The sequence below is a fragment of the Alexandromys fortis genome, unplaced genomic scaffold (genome assembly GCF_014885135.2).
Source record: "Alexandromys fortis isolate MF-2015 unplaced genomic scaffold, M_Fortis_MF-2015_v1.1 scaffold_150, whole genome shotgun sequence".
NCBI lineage: Eukaryota > Metazoa > Chordata > Mammalia > Rodentia > Cricetidae > Alexandromys > Alexandromys fortis.
Genome location: NW_026068027.1, coordinates 3642233 through 3662472, shown reverse-complemented (window position 1 = coordinate 3662472; position 20240 = coordinate 3642233). Strand labels below are relative to the sequence as shown.

General features: G+C 52.0%; 1 protein-coding gene across 14 annotated transcripts in view; it reads right to left on the bottom strand.

The window, feature by feature from the left end:
* The window catches only part of Mical3 (microtubule associated monooxygenase, calponin and LIM domain containing 3), a 202181-nt gene that overhangs the window by 14581 nt on the left and 167360 nt on the right, over positions 1–20240 (bottom strand). For 12 of the 14 annotated variants that reach the window (XM_050164164.1, XM_050164168.1, XM_050164165.1 and 9 more), the window contains 8 exons: positions 17723–17818; positions 16822–16968; positions 16230–16312; positions 13456–15253; positions 12914–13008; positions 8901–8951; positions 7308–7418; positions 6309–6402 (listed from right to left, as the gene is read on the bottom strand). In XM_050164164.1, the coding sequence (XP_050020121.1) occupies positions 6309–6402; positions 7308–7418; positions 8901–8951; positions 12914–13008; positions 13456–15253; positions 16230–16312; positions 16822–16968; positions 17723–17818 (2475 nt within the window). The remainder of the gene's footprint in view (positions 1–6308; positions 6403–7307; positions 7419–8900; positions 8952–12913; positions 13009–13455; positions 15254–16229; positions 16313–16821; positions 16969–17722; positions 17819–20240) is intronic. The other 2 variants (XM_050164169.1, XM_050164177.1) reach the window with 1 other exon arrangement.

Genomic DNA, 20240 nt, shown 5'->3' with positions numbered 1-20240 from the left:
CTCATATTAGCTTAGGTTGATTTCAAACTCATGTCAATCCTCCTGCCTTAGGCTCTCTAGTACTAAGATTGCAAGCACACAAGGTCTCACTGCGTAGCTATGGCTGGCTTGGAACTCACCATGTAGATAAGGCTGGCTTTTAACTCGTAGAGATCCACCTGCCTCAGCCTCCTGAGTGCTGGGATTAAAGGTGTGTGTTAATGGTCTGGCTTTATTTATTTATTTATAGACAGAATTTCACTAGGTAACTCTGGCTGGCCTGGAACTTGCTAGGTAGACCAGGCTGGTCTCAAAATTAAGAGATCCATCTGTCTCTGCCATCCAAGTGCTGGAATTAAAGGACTTTGCCACTATATCTAGCTTGGCCTGACTTTAAAAAAGTCTTTTTTTGCGTGCGTTGCTGGAGGATGTGTGTCATGGCCAGTGTTGGACGCCAGAGGACAACTTGTGAGAGCTGGGTCTTGGGAATTGAACCCAGGTTTTCAGACTTGGAAGCAAACATCCACAACCGATAAGCCATTTTGCTGGCTACGGCTTTTATTCTTTTTGTTGTTGTTTTTTGAGACAGGGTCTCTCTGCAGCTTTGGAGCAGACTATGGCTTTTAAATGAGTGGGCCAGGAAGTGTCTTTCTCATGGGGAAGGGTGGGGAAGTGGGGAAGAGACTTTATATTCCCCTGCACCTCTGTTTTCAGGAGGCATGGAACCCCCAAGGGCAGGTGAAGAGACCAGAGTACCTAATCAAGAGAGGAGAGCTGCCGCTGCCCTGCTACACCAGACAACCAGGGGCTGGACACGCGCTCATCTTGAAACATGGCAGCCTTCCAGGAGGAACCAGCTCAGAGTCTAGGAGCAAGACTCCAGACTGGCCATTCTCTGTTCAGGACAACAACAAACATTCAGTCCCACATGGCCAGGGTTCCCCTGCTTTAGAGGGATCAGAACCAACTGGGAAGTCTGTAAGACTAGCCACCCAGGCCTCCTCTGTGGAGCTTCTGACTCAAGACGGTGTGGGCTGCGGGTCGGGGCATCTGCGTGTCTACTAAGCCCTAAATGATCCATGGACCATTGAGAAGTGAGTCCCAGGCCATGGTGATGGACACTGTGGACTTAACTACGTGCTAAGTCTTGTGAATCTGAGCAGAGACAGCACATAAAGCCTTTCTCATGCTCTAGGGACTATGTGACACATTCCAAAGGAAACTGATGGAAGCTGAGTTCAACACATCTTTTATCTTTCGGTGCTGGGGATGGAATCCTGGGCACGCCAGGCCAGGGCTCGACCGCTGAGATCGGCCCCCAGCTCTCACTTGCATCGGGAGTGCTGCTGCCGGCGAGCATCCTAGTGGATGTGAAACTGACACACGGTAAGGGCGGAGATGCAGGATGCAAGTCTGGACGTGAGTGTGAACGAATCGCTGCCCAACAGCAGACCATGAAAGGGACCAGGATGCAGATGTGGGGCGGGTGGAGCCGGGTGGGGGTAGGTTTCCCTTTAAAGAGGAATGTAGTAAAACCTCCAACAGCAGGAGCTATCTTAAGTTTTCCCGTGTGGCACATACGGAGGAGGAAAGGACCTGACAGCTGCTGCTTTTTGGTGGCGCTGGGGATGGAGCCCAGGGCTTTGGTGCACACTCGGCAAGTGCTCCGACACTGAGCCTGGAAAAGGGTTTGTGCTTTGCCATTTGGTTATCAGATTGGTTTCTCCTCACGGCTGTGAGCAGGGACTGGGATGGAGAACAAGAGGGAAGGGCGTCTCGGGGTTAGTGCCAGCAGTGGGCGATGCCATACATACCACCCAGGTGCAAGTCGATGAGGCCACTGTAATAAGACTCTCCCCAATAGTCTACAACAAGGAAGTGGTGAAGACAGAGTTATTGGGTAAGACGACCCTGCTGCCACCCCAACCCAAAAGCTATCAAACGCATGGCACATATAAAACAGGCAGAAATATCATGAGGGAGCCCAGTGGAGCAGCTGGAAAGCGTGCATGTCTGTAAAGCGAGGCATGCACACACACAGGCCATCTCTGCAGCTCGGGGCATTGTGGGAGGGGAGGCATGAACCAAACACCACTATGGATGAAGAGGCCAGTCAACGTCAGGGAGATTTCTGTTTGCAACACGACTCATCAAGGATGGAACTTGGCTTCGCTAGGAACTCCAACCCTGCCGGAAGGCAACCTTACCCAAGATTTAAAACAGTTTAGGGGCAGACCAGGGGCCTTCTCTTACTTAGTTTCTGAATAGTAAAGGCTCCAAGATAAGGTTTTCAGGATGTGAACGTTAAGGGGGTGGGGGGGGGGATAAAAGAAAAAAGAAAGGTCCAGAAACCAAGGAACTTGCAAGTGCTCCCATTAGTGGCAAGCATGTGCTCCTTCGCTGAATGGGCTTGAGATGAAGTCCCTTGTCTTCTGAGGTCTAGGTCCCCCATCTTCGGAGAGCCTTTTCTTTCAAGATAAGAAACGAGCTGGGACACTGGCAGAATTTCAACCCTATCTGCTCTGAGGCTGCTGGCCACAGGCCATCCTGTCCAGCAGTGTGCTGTCTTAATGTGCCCATGGAGCAGAGGGGGGCCTGGCAGCAAGTGGGTCCTGAGCTAGCAGTTTTTAGGGCCCAGAATCATAAAGAAGCCCAAAGCGCACCAAAATGTCTGCCACCTCACCATATGGATGCTGACCCAGGCAACCACAACCTTCTCTTTTAAGGATGGATATGTTGGAAAGCTGAGTGCCCTCCGGTGGCTTCCTGGCTTGTGTTCAAGGCCAGTCCAGTGGCTCTATGCTTGAGTCAGAGTTCTAGAAACAGAGAGGCTCCCTGCAGATTCCAGGACAAGGCCACAAGTCTCAGCCTCGCCCTAGTTTCCAGGGCTATGGAGCTAATCCGCACAGTCTGTATATTTGGAAGTCTTCGACAAATACAGGTTACCTGACGGCACCTCAGGCCAGATCTCTCCTATGAAGGGCATCTTGGCTAACAGAGAGTGACCCCTTTGACACCAATGGAGGCTTGAAACTACCACATGAGACAGGATGGCAGGCTATGACCAGTTTGTACAGCTCAGGGAGGAAGTGGAGTTGTACTGCTAGAAGCTGTTGCATTCCAGGTACATGAGAAGGCCAAGTGGAATGAACGGCCTGAGACGAGAGAAAGGTACCGCCACTGTGCACACCCAGTCTCTAAGACGCTCTCTGCCAGTAAGGGACAAGGTCACTGGGAACTGATACCAGTCCAGCCCCGCGAAGAAAGTGTTAAGTATAAGAAAAGGAAAAGAATGTACTTAGAAATACAGATGCGTCACAGGGTGACGTGCACCTTCAGAGACAGTCTCACCTTCCACTCCAGGGGGCTGTGCAAAGATCTGCCTATAGTCAGGGGCTGGACTAGAACAAGGCTATCAAACTTCTGCTGAAGCCTAGGGCTCTTCAAGGGAGGTCCCAGATACTTGTCCACAGTGACTTTTAACCTTTGAAGGACATAATGTCCTCCATGTTCAAGGGCTTCACATGCCAACTGTTGACACACTGGAGACCTCCAGGGAGCCTGCTTTTGAAGGACTCTCAAGTCTAAGCTTCTTTTGCTTCATGTCTAAGAATTCTGAACTTCTCATAAATACATTAGTAAGATGTTAATTCAAGTCCTGCTGGCAGTGACAGAGATCATGTACCACTGTCCAGGGATCCTCGAGAAGGGTGTGGCTTAGAAGAGTTGACTTCAGAGTCCACTGCTGGTACGGTCCTTCAGATGGCTCACGCATCATGCCAGGATAGAGTAGTATATTTGGGATTTCTCTTTATGTTTGGAAGCTTCTTGGTTATGATTTTTAAAATTTTGTTTTTATTTTATGTGTATGGGTGTTTGGCCTGCATGTATTTGCATCACATGCATGCCTGGTAGCTGCAAAGGGCATTGGATCCCTGGAACTGAAGTTACAGATGGTTGTGAGCAGTCATGGGTGCTGGAAACAAAATCCAGGTCCCCTGCAAGGCCACCAAGTACTCTTAACTGCTGAGCCATCTCTCTAGCCCCTATACTTGGGTTTTGTTTTATACAGAATCCGAGCTGCTGTCAGCTGGTGTATCTGTGAGCATCTATCATATGTGCAGACACCCAGAGAGTCCCTGGTGAGCTGCTGAAGAGAAAAGGCTCCCATTTAGAACAACCACATGTCCCTGCTGGGAGGCCCTCAGAGCGGCACTCGGGCAATGAAGCTTCCGAATGTCTGCAGCTCTCTCTGGGTCATGCACTTTCCAGCTTGTGTGTGCGTGGTTTTTCAATTTTTAATAAACATTTAGAATAATTCTTTTGGATTTTAGCAATTGTGTACAATGGGCTCTCCTGCCAAAGCAAGTTGAAAACCACTAAGTTAGGAGAAAATCAGGGTGTGTGTGTGGTGTATGTGTGTGCATGTATATGTGATGTCTGTGGAGTCCAGAAAAGGGAGACAGCTGCCCTGGAGCTGGAGTTATTGTGAGCTGCCTGATGTAGATGCTGGGACCCGAACTCTGGTCCTCTGTAAGCACAGTATGTGATCTTACGTGCTGAGCCATCTCTTGGGTCTCTCCATCAATTTATCATGGTATCATTTTCTGGCTCACTGGTAACAACTGGAGTGATATGCCTTTTACAGAAGTGATGAAGTACAGAAACAGACTCCAGTTGCATGAAACCTTAAGCACTTTCCAGAAACCATCAACAAATGGCTATCTCCTTGAGCCTCTGAACCTCGTGAGCGGGAGAGACAGAGCGCTTTTGGGAAAGTCTATGACATGAGCTCATGCACTAGACAGCAATGCCAGCTATTGTTGTGGACGTAGCTGTCCCTTAGCTGAAGTCAGATGGAGAAACGCTGCAGGTTCCCCTTTGGCCTTTGTGCACGGAGAGGTAGCGGAGGGGACAGGCCTTTACAGTTGTGTAGCCCGGGATCTCCAGAAGGAGGGCTAACCTGCACCATGGCTCGGGCTGCACTGAGGAGATCAGTCAGAGGAAGTGGGGCAGGGGCAGGCCTGCAGGCTGGGGATGGGGCACAAGCTCACTGGGAAGCCAAGAAAATATGTGGGTGAATCTTTTCTTCACTGCTTGGTACGGGAGCCAGTGTCCCTTGTCTGGTTGTTCACAGTCTTCTTATCTTGCTGGATACAAAGTGACTCAGGCTTTTGGACTCCCTTTAGAAGCATGGGCTCCAAGAGTTAGGTCTAGTGTTAGGTGAGGCACAAACTCATCCTTCTCTCTCAGGACACATCTTCACCTGAGGGTCATCTGAAGGAAGGGTTGTGTCTGTGCCTGCCCCGACTCTCTACTGGGAACTCCACTTGCAAAATTGGACCCAGGCCCACACCTCGAGGCTAGACCACTGGCCAGTGTTCAGAAAGCCCACGAGGCAATGGCTGGCCCTGTCTGACCTATCAGTTCTTTTGGCTTGCCTGCCCAGGAGGTGTACGAGCTTGCTTTCCTGTGTCTGGAAGGAAAAAAATAAGAGGCCCTGTCCCTTCCTTCTTTGTAGCTTTCCATCATGAATGCTAGACCCAGAGGCCAGTGGCCACCTGCAGAGAGAAGAGGGCCCCCTTCCAGGCCTGGATCTTAAGGAAGCAGAGATCAATCATTCCATGCCTGAAGCTGGGCTGACCTTGAACCCAGAGATGGCTCAGCTACCTCATCTTCTGTGTACCCACCTGTATCAAGCCTGGCAGGTTCTGACCACATGGCCGTTGTAACAGCTTTCCATGCCACAAGAGCTTATCACAAGCATAAGTCTGTCCGAGACGGCTCCTAGTGACCAGCCTTTGGCGGACACAAGCCTGGGCTCACCCAGGGAAACCGGAGTGCAGGGGCAGCCAGAAGCCCTACACAGGAGAGGAGGCAGGCTCTGTGGCTGTGCAGCTCAGGCTAGAGGGAGCCCAGGGAACTGAGGACAGGAGGAGCACTTGGGAGGGCAGGCTGAGGCCTGTTCAGTACAGTTCTGTGATGGTTCCTTGTGGGACAATCTCCCTCATTCCCTGATGTTTTCTTTTAGAGAATACGGTAGGGAGAGGAAGAGAAAGGTCAGGGCGTGCCACCAACAGGTGACAGGGCCCGGGATTTTGTTCTGCATGGCAACAGCAAGCTGGGGAACGGGCCGGGGAGCGGGCCTGGGTGTCTGGGCTGCCCGAACATGATAGGCGCCAGACCTTGACGATGCCAAGGATTCAGAAAACCCTGATAGAGAAAGAGCTGAATTTCAGAAGAGGTGCTGCCCACCTGGCTCACCCCAGGAAGGAAGGAGGGCTCTCTCCTTGAGAAGAAGCCCCCTCATAGAGGAGGCCGGACAGTACCTGCTTCGCCTCGCAGGGCCTTCTCCACCGCGACGCCCCTCTCCTCCAGCTGCCTCTGCTTCTCCTCCACTTGCTCCAGCTGCCGTTGGATGATCTATCGGAAAACAGAGGATAAGCTTCCAGACTTTTCTTACCTCTAGCTTCCAGGAGGAGAATCAAGCTGCAGGCCCAAGGTGGGAGAAAGATAAGCGTTATCAAGACTGAACGGGGCGTTACAGTCAGTGTGCTGTGCCAGCTGCATGCAGCTGGATCCCGGGGCTTATTATCTTTCCCTGGAATAGCTCAAAAGCATCGAAAATGACTTAATTGAACCTTTATAGCAAGGAGGCTGTAAAAGCACTGGGTGGAGCAATTAGACGTCCTGTCTCGATAAGTTAGTAAAGAAGTGTCTAGAACAATCTAGGACAGCGGTTCTCAACCTTCCTAATGCTGTGACCCCTCATGTTGTGGTGACTCCCAACCACACGAACGAAAATTGTTTCCGTTACTGTGTCATAATATACTATAATTTTGCTACTGTCATGAATCATGTAAATACCTGTTTTCTGATGGTTTTAGATGACCCCCAAGAAGAGGTCATGACCCCCAGGCTGAGAACCATCGGACTAGCCTGTGCAGCTTGAGGATGGAGGCTGACAACCAGAGGTCCTTCTGAGCTTCCCTATAAAACCCCAGACTATTCCGAGCAGAGGTCAGGGCCACAAGCTGACCCCTGACACTACGGTTAAAAGTGAACTTGCTGAGTCTACATCCACTCTAGACCAAGGCCTCCAGAAAGCTCAAAGCAGGGATCTTCTGTTTTGTAGAGAGTGCCACAAAGACCGGCCTCTGTAGAGCGTGAGGCAAAAGTACTTTGAGGTTGTCATCTTGGAAGCCAGGAATGCCCCTCTCTGCTTCTGCCCTGGCTTCTTCACCTTCCTGGCTGTAGACGAGGCCCTCTGGGCACACAGATGCTACTCCACGCCCACCTGCACGCGGCGTCCCACTGCCCGTGTGTACCTGGGCTCGGTGCAGCCGCTTCAGCTCCTCCTGCTTGGCCTGTCTCCGTGCTGCCCTCTGCACGCGGCGCGTCAGCTTGGCGCTCAGCTCCTCTTCTGTGTAGGTTCTGGGCTAGAGAGGGCGAGAGAGGGCTCCTAAGCCAGCTGCGTGCAGGCGGAGGCTGTCTGGATGGCAAGCTGGTGAGGGTACGAGGAGGACTGTCCCCTACATGGGAGCTGCTGCCTGGCAGCCAGCTGGGCATGGCAGGTGCAGGCGCCTCTGCTGAGGCTAGGCCAGAGACCTCAATGTGAGACGTTTACCTCTGTGGCAGGAACAAGAGGCTTAATTGAGGGTGAGTGTTAGAAAAGTCAAACTCAGACAGACACACTCCTTTGGCACTGAGGTCGTAACTGCCATAAAAGCGTGTCTGGGTTTTTTATTTGTTTATTTTTGCTTATCTTTTTTTTCCCCCCACAAGACAGCATTTATCTGTGTAGTCCTGGCTGTCCTGGAATTCACGATGTAGACCAGGCTGGCCTTGAACTCACAAAGAACCTCCTGTCTCTGCCTCCTGAGTGCTGGGACCATAGGCATATGCCACCACCACCTAGCATGTGTGTGTGTGTGTGTGTGTGTTTTAAGGCATTGTGGTGGTTTAAAAAAAACAAAACAAAATAAAAAAAACAAAAACCACCGTAAAATGTTTCCCTAGGCCTCATATTCTAAGGCCTACAGGAAAAAGAAAATGTTTGGAAAGTGAGGGTTCTTTTTCTGTCTTCTTTGGGATTCCTCTCTCTAGGTGGGAGGGGTCATACCAGTTTTAGTAGCTAACATGTGAAGGAGAGACGGCATGCATGCCTCCATTTTATATCTTGGTGAACTCAGACTAACAGAGGCTGAGAAAGGAACAGTGGCGGTGACTGCTTGGATGTGCAGAGGCAACCACTGTGGTGGCGCGCAGGGGTAGAAATGACCTCGCAGGGTAGCTGGAGTGGTGCCTGTGGGCTTGCAGGAGGCAACTGGGCAAGTCCCATGCTGATACGGATGGATGTGCTAGCCACCTGTACACACAGGCCACCACACTCCCAAGCATTCGGTGATGGGACATGCTCTGGGCAGCCACCAAAAAGCACCAAGTGGGGGACTGTCCTCTTTTGTGAGACCCTATTTATTTCCTCTAAAAAAAAAAAACCAAACAAACAAAAAAACCCCAAGAGACTTTTTTGACCATGAAGGAGATGTAGGAGATGTCTCCATTCAACCTGGGTCCAGACTCATCAGCTCTCCTCAAGGAGCTCAAATGACAGCAGTAGATCAAGTGAACGGGCAGAAGGATCGCCACAGCATCCCAGTGCCCTAAGGGTGCAGAGTGGAGGTGCTGACCACCCCTTGCTGGGCTACCCAGACCCACAGGGGCAGCTCTGCCCCACCCTTGGTGACATGCACTCCAGCCAAGGGGAGAGGGACCATCTCCTCCTCTTTCTGTGACTGTGACAGCTGCATGCACGTATGACAGTTAGTGAGGACGTGGCTGCAGGGCCCAGCAGGGCTGTCCAAGTGGTTAATCACAGACAGGCATGCAACGAGGACCAGCCAGCGGGAATGAGACACTACCTTTGATGAATAGGCTCTCCTGAATGCCAAGGCGTGTGGTACATAAATCGACTTTTAAGGGGATGGCAACGGAAAACAAAACAGAACAGTAATGATAATGATGATTAAAAATGAAAATGGAATACAGAAATGGAACAAAATCAGTTAGAGGCTTAAACAAACACAAGACTTAATCACACGATCGTTCCTCACAATGCCACACAAGACTGCACAAGACGGAACCCAGGGGCACAGACCCTATCAGCTGAGTCTCATCAAACCCTACCGTTCAACAGAGCGGGCGTTCACTCTTCTATTCACAAAGCAGCATACCCCGAATCTTGTGTCTGTTCCTCGTTGAACCCCAGTTTGTTGAACGGTGTGGTGACTGGGCTTCCTTCACCCGTAACCGCCCCTTCCCTCATGCTCCTGTCATTGAACGGTCAGCATGGAATGACAGCTACAGGCGGGGAATGGGCACTGACCCTTACACACTCTCTCGACAGGTTCTTGAGCCTGGCAGTGTTCTCGAGCAGGGCCAGACAGGTCACAGTGTGAGACCTAGCTGTCCTGGGACTAGCCAAACTTGCTAATTCAGAACTATACCCGGTGAAGGGAACCAAAGTGGCATAAATCACTGTGACTCAGAAAGTACCAGTGTCAGGTAGCCATGGAAACCTCTTCACTTCACACACTGCTCTTGGCCAGTCTCCTTTGCTTTTGTGGTCTTCTCATGGGTTGTATGAAGCACCTACAGGGCCCCCGTAGACCCAGGCATGGAGGCAATTGGAATTTGCTGGTGTGCAGAACAGAGGGACGCTGAGGGTGGCACAGTGGGGACCCACACAGGATGTCACGTGCATGCTGGCTGGGAAACGAATTTGCTGCTTTTAGCTCTGCGCACAGGCATCCTCTCCCCCACAGAGTGGAAGTGAGGTCCTCATGCAGAACAGGGCAGTTTAAACAGGAAAAGTACAGCGGAGGTCCCCAGTGGCCTGTGCAGACACACTTCAAGAGCGCTGCTGACACGTGTATCTGTCTGCTGCCAATGCCAGCAGCCACAGCAGCCTCTTTTTATTAATTTACCCACCGCTGGGACTGGTACCAACTTGGCGGTGGCAGCGACAGGGAGGTGAATCGTGACACACTTGGGTAAACGGGGGTGAGTGAGGCTGAGAGCGTGGCGAGCTGGCTGCTGCAGGGGTACACAGCAGGGCATGGGGCTGGTAGAGGGCTGGGCAGTCCCTGTGAGCCTCAGTGACAGAGAAGTAGCTGGCCAGGCAGCACTCACGAGTCAGAGGGAAGCAAAGGACAGAGGCTAAGGAGAGGCTGACAAGGTTATCTCTTGCTGGCAGGGCTTTGGGTGGCTAGACAAAGCTGGATTCGGCTGGAAATGTCAATCTGTTAGTTTATGTACTTGTTTTGCAAGCATGAAGACCTTATGTAGGGTTTGAGCCATAAACCCTACAATAAAGAAAACTCGGCTTGATGGAGTGTGTTTGTAATCTTAGAGCCGGGGAGGTGGAGGCAGGTGGATCCCATCTCTCAGGACTGTCTGTACAGACAGACATCCAGTCTAGACTAAATGGTGAACTCTGTCATACATGCACACATAAAAGGTGACAGACACTGGAGGTTGTCCTCTAGCTTTTCACATGCATGTTACATACATGTGCTTGCACACAGGTAAAGACAAACATACAAACCCTGAATAATTTATTTTTGTATAACAGACATTTAAGGAAAAACAAGGTCTTGGTTTTATGTGTTTGTGCATCAGTATGGAAACCACACCCATGCATGACTCAGGGCCTGGGGCTGTGAAACAGAACAGGACCAGCTTTCACTGTATACTACACACTACACACTACACACTACATACACTGTGGCTGGAGGCTTCCTTTTCCAGGCAAATGAAGGCCAATTTTCACTCTTGGTCCCCCGATCCTGACACTTCTCATTGTGAAGAATTTCAAACCCAGAAACACTGAAGGAGGAAGCCACGATGCTGGAACACCCTTCACCTCAATTCCCCGATGGTGGTACTGCAGCAAGTGTCAGGGTGTGACCTTTACACACCCGTCTTTAGACACCAGAGACCCAGGCCCTAGAAGTTTGGCATGTATTTCCTCCTCAGAAGAGACACAGCTTCTCAATAATTACAATAGTGCCACCTGCTAGGAACTTGACATCAGTTTGATGACGGATGGCATTTAAAAAAAAATACATATTACACTTGCCATTCACCATCAAATGATCAACAGTTCCAAAGTGTCCTTACGATTTTATGGTTGTTTTGCTCCGGTTTGTTCTCCACTGTAGGTTCTGTATGTGTTTCCCCCACCTACCTTTGTTCATTAGATGGGATCTTGCTATGTATCTCTGGGCGGCCCAGAACTCACTAGGTAGCCCAGACTGGTCTTGAATTTGTGCAATCCTGCCTCAGTCTCCTGAGTGCTAGGGTTGCATGAAATCGCCATGCCCAGTGGGTTCCATATTTTCAGAACTACCATGCCCTGCCCTCACTCAGTGAGATGCAACATCATCCTAAGAGAGCCATGTTTGCCACTGCCCAGGCCCTGCTTGTCCTCAGCATTCCCTATGTGCCCACTAGAGAATGACCTTGTCCCTGTGGAGCACACCTGATGCATAAGGTGTCCAAGGCACTGCTGTTCTAGGAATCTGAATGGCGGCGCTCACTTGTTCACATAACTATGGTAATGAGCCCCTGGGTTCTTCATACCTGTGGTCATTGGGAGCCTATACCAAGATGATGGATTTGGCATAGTCAGTGGGGCATCCAGCACCCCCTCCCCACTATGGCAAGATGTCACAGTGGCAATCAGAGATGGAAGATCTGGCCAATGTGACACGTACCGTCTCAACATGAGCACACTCATCATGGAGGCCAAGGGGACTTTGGGTCACAATTTCTTCTGCCCAGGCTCCTTCAGGTCTCTAAGATAGTACCTGCTCCCAGTGTTGGGATGAGTTGTGAAACTCATGTGCACACCCACACACCATCCTTGGTTCAGCCCCAATGCCACTGCCTGGAAGACCTCGGTGGGCATACCCAGGAGCAACACATTGGACTGAGCCCCCACGGAGAGCACACAACTCCCGGTCCTACATTCAGACTCCTGGTGCAAGAAATGAGGCCTGGCTGCAGGAGGCTGAGAAGGAAGACCTGTCTGTGCTTCTTGGTGACTAGAAGAGTAGAGAATGAGGTATCGTCATGTCCAGGGAGATAAAACAGAAGGCGATGATGAAAATGCAGATAGGGGAATGAGTACCAATCAAGTCTGCTGGATAATAATCCAGAGGGAGTGAGACAGGCTGGAGGATGGACCTGTGACAGAGCGATACCATCTCAACGAACAGACACATATGGGCTGCAGAGCTACCTCAGTCTGCCCTGGCTGCTCTACAGTTCAAGGCTCTTGACAGAGGGGACAGCATATAAGTCCAAGTCTTGAGAAGTCACATCAAAAAGGTACGTGAGGGGGTGGCCACTGGTAGGTGCTCATGCCCCAGTGGATGACCCGGCACCAATGCTTTCAATCCGTGGTGCTTCAGGGTCAGTTCTTAAAACAGAAAAATCCTTTATTTAACAAATACACCAGGCAGTCAGCTTGGCCAGGTCTATTCCTAGGGATTACTGAGGAAGCCATCTGGTCTACCTCCCATCCATGCCTGGTGCCCAGTTCATACTTGCATGACCCCAAGCAGTACCTCAGCTCTTCTCCCATTGTCTGGCCCTGGAAGACACTGCTCACAGTGTAATGCCAGGCACCTAACCAACAGAGTACCCTGACTTCCTCAGACTGAGGCAATATCCCCAGCTGCTTATTTCAAAGGCCCGAGAGACCACTCTGTGGCATTTGCTGTTGGCTGGCACAGCACTCCAATGTCTATCTGCTAGGAGACCAGAGAAGCATTGGCTCTGCACCCCAATGGTCTGCTTCTCTACCAGAGACTAAATTGACATTTTGTCACCAGTTCTCTGAAGTCCTTCAGGGACTTGGCCCACCTACCTCTCGCTTGGACTTCTGGGAAGACCTCTCAAGGATGTCATCGCTGGACAGGTCTGAGTCCTCTGAGAAACTCAGTTGGCGCCGGAGCTGCAGCTCTGTAGGGTGAAAAAGAGGCTAAGTGAAGATAGCAGCCAGCACCTCATGCTGCAAGGAAGCCAGCCTTAGGCAGTTCTCTATTTAAGAATCCCCCTCCTACACAAGGAGACACGGGCTTGTCCCCAAAGGCGATGGGCCAACACCAAACAGCATTCTAGATACCTGTTCAAGACCCCTTAGCAAGACTTTTCTCCGTCCCACTCAAAATCAGGCCCATGTTTGGGGTCATGCAACCTCAGGAAGGATACCAACAGGAATCTACCCATCTGGTTTCAAGTTGGCATTAACATTATTCCGTGCAGTGAATCAGATGGAGGCAGGAACAGCTTGCTCTCCTTTCTAAGAAGCCATGCAGGAGTGGCATGGGGAGGTGGACCTTTGGTGAACTGAATGACTGCGAGGGGAATCCCCACATCTCTCCTGTGAGTTCCCTCAGCCACACATACCTGCTCTCACAATCGGAGATGCCCTGTGCTGGCCGGAGTCCACCGTGGCACCACTGGACGGGGTACTGGAGCAGGACTTCTCATCACTTTTTCTCTTTTTGTCCTTTTTGTACCCAGAGAAGACCGACTTCCACAGGGACTTGGGCTTTGCTGCCACTTCCTCTGGGAGGCCCAGGCTGGGTTTCTCTGGAAGTCGGCCTTCCCCTTTGGGTTTCTTCTCTTTCTTGTTCCTGCGGGGGGAGAAGAGGGACGACCTCTTTTTGCTCTTCCCACTGGAACCCTCAGAGGAGGTGACAGAGCCATCAGGGCCTCCTGAGTCTGATGGAGGAGAGAGGATCTCCTCGCTAGTAGCCTCATGCTTCAGAGTGGGTTCCTGGGAACCTCGGAAGCCTGAGCGCTTGGCGGACTCGGGTCCTAGTTCCTTGCCCTGAGATGGGGTTATGCGGGACCTGGAGGATGCCAGCTCCATGGCCTGCATCCTGCTCAACTGCTTGGCCATGGCATCTCGAAGTGCCTGGCTCTTCACGGACTTCTCCCGGGCTCGCATGCGCTCCTCAGCCAGCTCCTTGGCTTCTGCAGAGACCAGAGGCAGCCCCCTTTTCTGCGGTTGCGCATCACGATCCAGGGAAGGGAGCCGCCCATTCTCCTTGGCCAGGGGCTTCTCTGACCGGGACCAGCAGGAGGGGGGTGTGAAGAACTTCTCCTGCAGACTGGAGTCCTCAGTCTTGTCATCGTAAGTGTCCTCCACATCATCAGCAAAGGGGATCTCATCCACACTCTCCACGAAGGACTTCCGGACCTCCTCCCTGGGGGGCTGGGTTGGCTCCCGTGGGGGCCGCATGAATGTGGCAGGAGGAGGAGGAGGGATAACCGAGGCCTCCCTGCGCTCAAAAGTGTGATGGGGCTTCCTTCGCAGGGTTGCAGGCTCCTCATTGGGAGGTGGGGGTGGGGGTGGGCTAGAAGGCGGAGTGAGCATAGTAGAGTCCGAGGTGTTGAAGCTCTGGCTGCCCAAGGTCTTCATGTTGGAGGAGCTGCCATGGAGGCCCAGGCCCGAGCTGCTGGAGAGGTCCCTTCGCTCCTCCTGGTTGCTCCTCAGTTCCCTTTCAGAGGGCGACTTTGGGGTCAGCAGTGAGGGCTGGTCACCAGCTGACTTTGGCAGGCCCAACCTTTTAGGAACAGATGGAGGTTTCAGAAGGCAGAGGCCCTCTTCCTGAGGGGACTTGTCAACCGAGTAGGACTTTAGGGATATTGGCTTAAAGGCGGGTGAGGGGAGGCTGGGCTCCGACCCCTTGTTCCGGTCCACAGGACTGAGGCCCAGGCTGCGGCGGATCTCGGCGCTCTTCATCCAGAACTCCTCCACCAGATCACTCCGCTTCAGGGCCTCCTCCACAGCCAGAGGGCCACTGAGTCTGTCTTTGGGGTCTCCTTGGCTCTTCACAGGAAGTGGGGTCAAGGGGGTGGATGTTTTAGCTGGAACCGGCTGGAAGCGTATGGGGGACTCGGAGGGTGACGGGATGGAAGCATCCGAGGAAGGTTGAGGCTGGGAACAGATGGGGAGCTGGGTTGAGGGCGGTGGGGCAGGGGCCAGTGGAGACTCTGGCTGCAAGCGGGTAGGTGAGGTAGGTGTCCTGGCTTCCGGCAGGGCCACAGGCTGTGACCGGATGGGCGAGTGCACAGTCTTCTGATCTGTGGGGGCTTCAGCTTTGGGCTTTTCTCTGGGGAGCAGAGGTGCAGGGAAGAGGGGCTCCTCAGGGGACTTCGCCTTGGTGGTGACAGAGGTAGGTGGGGACGGGGCCCCCTACACAGAAAGAAGAGACAGGGAAATCAGCACCTCCCTCAGGGAGCGTTCTCTCTCAAGGGGCCTACACTGGTGGAAGCAAATCAAAGTCCTGTCCATCCTTTCGGCTATTACTCAAAGGGTTGCAGAGAGGGCCGACTCATTTTCTGCTCCATTTATTAACGTTTCAAACCCCTCCACTTACCTGGGGGGGGGGTGAGCTTTCAGGGATGGCTCATCTCATGCACATCCTGGGTTCTTAGTCCACTCACGTGAACACTGCCAAGGGCACTAATGAATTTGGCTTTCATCACAACCCACAATAACTAGAGCTCTGGGGTCCCCGAGGGATTATGTGGGGCTAATGTATGAAAGGATTTAAAGTTATTACTTAGCACAGTCCTCCTCTCTGGCCACACTGTCCCTCTGAGGAACCATGGAGACGCACACAGACCCTTAGAATACCCACCCCAGGGTTGCTCACTTCTCAGGACAATTACTGGACTGCGCCATGTTGCCTGGAGCCCCAGAGACCAAGGCCTGGCTTTGATTCCTTCCAAGTCTGCCCTGCAAGTGGTGCCTCCCAGACTAAGACCCTCAGACAGTGATGTGGCACATTCCTGGTCGCTCTCTAGGTGGTTCTGGTGATCTCAAGGCATGGTTTTCATTTAAATAGTTATATGTTTATTTTAACATAAGGAAAAAACATACCTTTTATAAACTATAGATGCATACATATCAACTTAAAAATAAAGAAAAAAAAAAAAAGAAAAGAGTCCTTGCCCATCCACAAGGACTGAGGCAGCACCTGAACCTGCATGTCATCAACAGCTGTACACAGCACAAGATAGGAAACTTTTAGAATTTCACAAAGTTAGGTGGCGATAGGGCTGCTTCCCCTCTCTTTGTGGAGCGTACACCATGGGCCCTAAGATGGGGTCGTGTCTCCTGAAGGTCTCAAGGTCCCACTGACAACCCTGTTCCCAGCCCTACTTACCTCTGCCTCAGGGCTGTGGGTTGGGGTGAGCAGAATGGCTTGTTTCTGAGGTGACTGGCTAGGGCTGGAGACTCGGGAAGGACCTGGAAAGGAGGGACACGGAGGTTTCCGATAGGAGTTAAGTCCCTTCCGCTCTACATATACTAGGGGTAAGGAACAGCCAGATCCACAGAGGGTCTCACACTACAGCCAGCCCCTCGCTGAGGAAGGAGAGCAGGGACTTGGAAAAGGTTAACTTGCACTGTGTCCTCGGGTCTACCCTTAGGCTATTCTAAAAACAAACAAAAAACCAAATGAAGGGACTCAAGGAGGGTGCTGCCGCACCCTGCGTGCTCCTGTGTGGCACTGTGGTCATTATGTGTGGTGGCTACGATACGGGCCTTGAGCTTTGTGATGTCTTTATTCTCGTGCTCCCACACAACCCAAGGAAAGGTTAGAGACCTGTGGCCCCAGACAGGCAAGGCCCAGATCAGGCATGATTAGGGTCCTCGCCACCCATAGGGCTAGGCATGACAAGCTCTATTCTGAAGGCCTCACTGGTATTACCAGCATGCCCTGTGACATTCTGGAAGTCTTTCCTCCTGCCCCCCACCTCTCTCCTCTTGCTTTGGTGTATCAGGCGGCTTCTCTTCCTCGTTCTCTGACACCCTCAGCTCCAGCTCGGCTTTCGCCTTGGCCTGGCACTGTAAGCGAAGTTCCGTCTCGGCGTCGGAAGGAATGTCATCAGACCAGTGTTGATCTGGGGGAGGTAGGTGAGATACAAAGTTTTACACATTTGAGCTCTGGCTGTGTGCCTTTTCTGTGTCCTGTTTCCTTAGAGAGAAGTCTTAGTGGGATGATTCACCGTGGCGTGAGGTCTAACCTGGGTGCGTAGTCCCTGCAAACCAAGCCTCTTACCAGAGATAAATCCAACACAAGGCATCCATCTTGCCTTCTGAGTGTGGGGTTTGTGGAGACTTGTGGTGTTTTTGGTGTGTCTGTCTGTCTGTCTGTCTGTCTATCCTCACCCCTCACCTGTTTGAAGGCCAGAGGTTGATGATGGTTCTTCCCATTGCTCTTTACCTCAGCTTTTTGAGACAAGATCACCCTGAACCTGGAGCTTGCCTTTCAGCTTAACTGGCCGGCCAGGCTCCACCCTCCTCGGTGCCCGGCCGGCATTCACACGGGTGTTAGGTAGCTGAACTCACGCAGTCCCGCCTGTGCAGCAGGCACTTTGCCCACCGAGCCAGCTCCCCATCCCATTTGATTACTTGTACAACACAGTGACCACGACGCAAGAGGCTGTGACAGAGGAAAATGACCACCAACTACCACCACCAAAACCCTTTTTGGGGTGCCCGTGGACTCATTTCCCCGTTTCTTTCTCCAGTCCCAGAGTTACCCCTACCCCAGCTGTCCCCCTCAACTTTTGCTATCTTTTGTGAGTTCCACCCAATCTGGTTCTGTTCCCCATGTGTAACAGGAGGTCACAGAAGGAAGGCTGGGCCCCATACCATCCAGCTCGGCACCAGTGTCCCCAGGGTCCCCATCCTCTGCAGCTTCCCCTTCAGTCTCCGCTGGCTCAGAATCCACGTCCTCTTCTAGGGGGGCTGTAAAGCAGAGACATTCATGGACGGGAAGCAAAGGACAGACAGACAAATAACTGTGCAGGGTGCAGAAGGTAGTGATGCACAGGCCACGGGGAGAAGGGAGGCCCCGGACAGATATGGAGTGCGCTCTATAAGCAGCGTGGGTACCATGGCCATTTCTCCACTCTAGTAGTGCCATGTGGAGGGAGAAGCACAGTTTCTGGCCTGGAGGTATCACCTCTTCCTCCAGAGGCTGCTGCCGGAGATCCTCCAGTCAGTCACAATCAAGGGATGCTGTGGGGCCATCGGCAACTCTTAACAGGACTTTATATAACAGGCCCAGTGATGGCCACTTCATGTGCCATGAGGTAGTCACTCCTCATCCTGAGGCAGCCGGAGGGGCTGTTCCTCATGGTCACCTTTGAGTGACAAAGCTTAGGTCTGAGGGTCAAGCGACTCACAGTGGGCTCTGATGTTCAGCTACATGGAGAGACTGATGCTTTATCCAGAGAGAACTGAGAATTTGCTAAAGCAAGAGGGTGGCCCTGAAGGGATATGTCAAGCTCCCTTTCTGGACTCAAGAATGGCTCTTTAGGGCCACAGAATAAAGTAAGGCATTCATACACTTCATCCACCCTGAGGCAGACGGACCCTGAGCTGTACGGCACCTGGGACTTGCCTGGGCCTGCAGAGGCTCTGCCTGGGGATGCTGCCAGCCTGAGGGCAATGCTTTTGATTCACAAGGGGAAGGCATCAAAGCACATCTGGACTGTCTCAAAGCTGAGGGGAAGGTGTGTGTGTGTGGGGGGGGAAGGCCAGGCCAACCTACTGCTCTGCTCCCAGTCAGCACGGGCCACTGGGGACAGGGTTGGGGCTGGGAGTAGGAGGCAGCACTGTGAAGATTCTGGGAATGCTATATTTCTTGATGTAGGGGGAGGCAGTTCTGTGAGTTTTGATTTAATTCTCTACACTGCACAATTTTTTGTATACTTACTTTTAGCACACAATCCATAAAATGATGATAATTCAAATCTATGAAAACCTTTTTATGTTTTTTCTTTTTTCCTGCGAACTGAACCCAGGGCCTTGTGCTTGCCCAAGTGCTCTACCACTAAGCTGAACCCCCAACCCCTTGTTTGGTTTTTTTTAAAGACAAGGTCTCACTACATAGCTCTGGCTGGCTTGGAACTTGCTATGTAGACCAAGCTGGCCTTGAACTCAGAGATCTGCCTACTTATGTCTCCTGAGTGCCAGGTTTAAAGGCATGTGCCACCATGCCCAGATGAACTTTTTCAAAGTTGAAACTGGAGAACTATGGCAAACACGCTGGGGAATGGCAGACAGCGTGGGGTTTAGGAAGTGGCAGCAGCTGAACAGTTAGCTTCAGCGCCTGCTCTTTCTGAGACACCAGAGCCATCCAGGGAGGGGGCAATGCCAAGGCACTCTCGTATGCTAACAACATTCGCTGTGTTAAATACTGGGGAAAAACCACTCAAGTATTCCCACAGGTCTAAAGCTTTCAAGTAGTCATGTTGCTTTGGGACGCTCACGAAGATGTTCACCAGAGAATGTGTGACTGGGACATTGGAGACACAGATACCCACTGAATAACACCCTGGGTCCTGCTTTAAAACTAGGCTTTGTACTCGGCTGGCGAGACCATCACTGCATCTGCCATGCTGGGGAACAAGAGGTCACTGGGAACAGAATCTGGGCCCACTGCAGACGGCCTTTGTGCACAACGTGCTTGCTCGAGTGCCTGGCACTGAGGTGGTAATCACAGTCTCTCTGGCAAGAAAGCTGGAAGCAAACACGAAGGAGACCACTCCTTGGTTCCCCCGGCTGGCCCAGTCTCGGCCAGCCTGGCCTGGTCTCTTGGTCCTTCCCAGTGTGCCTGAGAAACACCTGCTGTAGAGTTGGAAGGATGGGGATCCCACACGCCTCGAATTCCTCGGAAGAAAAGGCGGTCACACAGATCAACAAGCAAACACTCAGCTTTGGCGCAGCAGCAGCAGCGGATGTGTGCGGAGACGCAGCTAGAGCGATGGAACCGAGGGATGGAATTCTGGTTAAGATGGAGCGCTGTGCTGAAAGCCGCCACACAAGTGAGGAGCCACACACTACGGAAGCTGGGAGTGGCCATTTATCTCAGCTGCCTGCTAGGACATCCTTTCTCCTCAGTCTCGCTCTTCCTTCCTCTGCCTCAAAGAGTGATAACTCAGGGTTAGCCATGCTAGACTCCAAGTCCTCTCTCACCCGTGGACTCTCCTGCCACATATGTCTACTTCAGCTGCGTGTGAGGGCAAGGATGATAAAGGTCCACAAGCATCGTCCCTACTGGTCTGGAAGTGACTGCTAGGACACGGGTTCCCAACCGTATGTGTGTGTGTGTGTGTGTGTGTGTGTGTGTGCGTGTGTGTGCTGTCTCCTTTTTGGGGGGTTC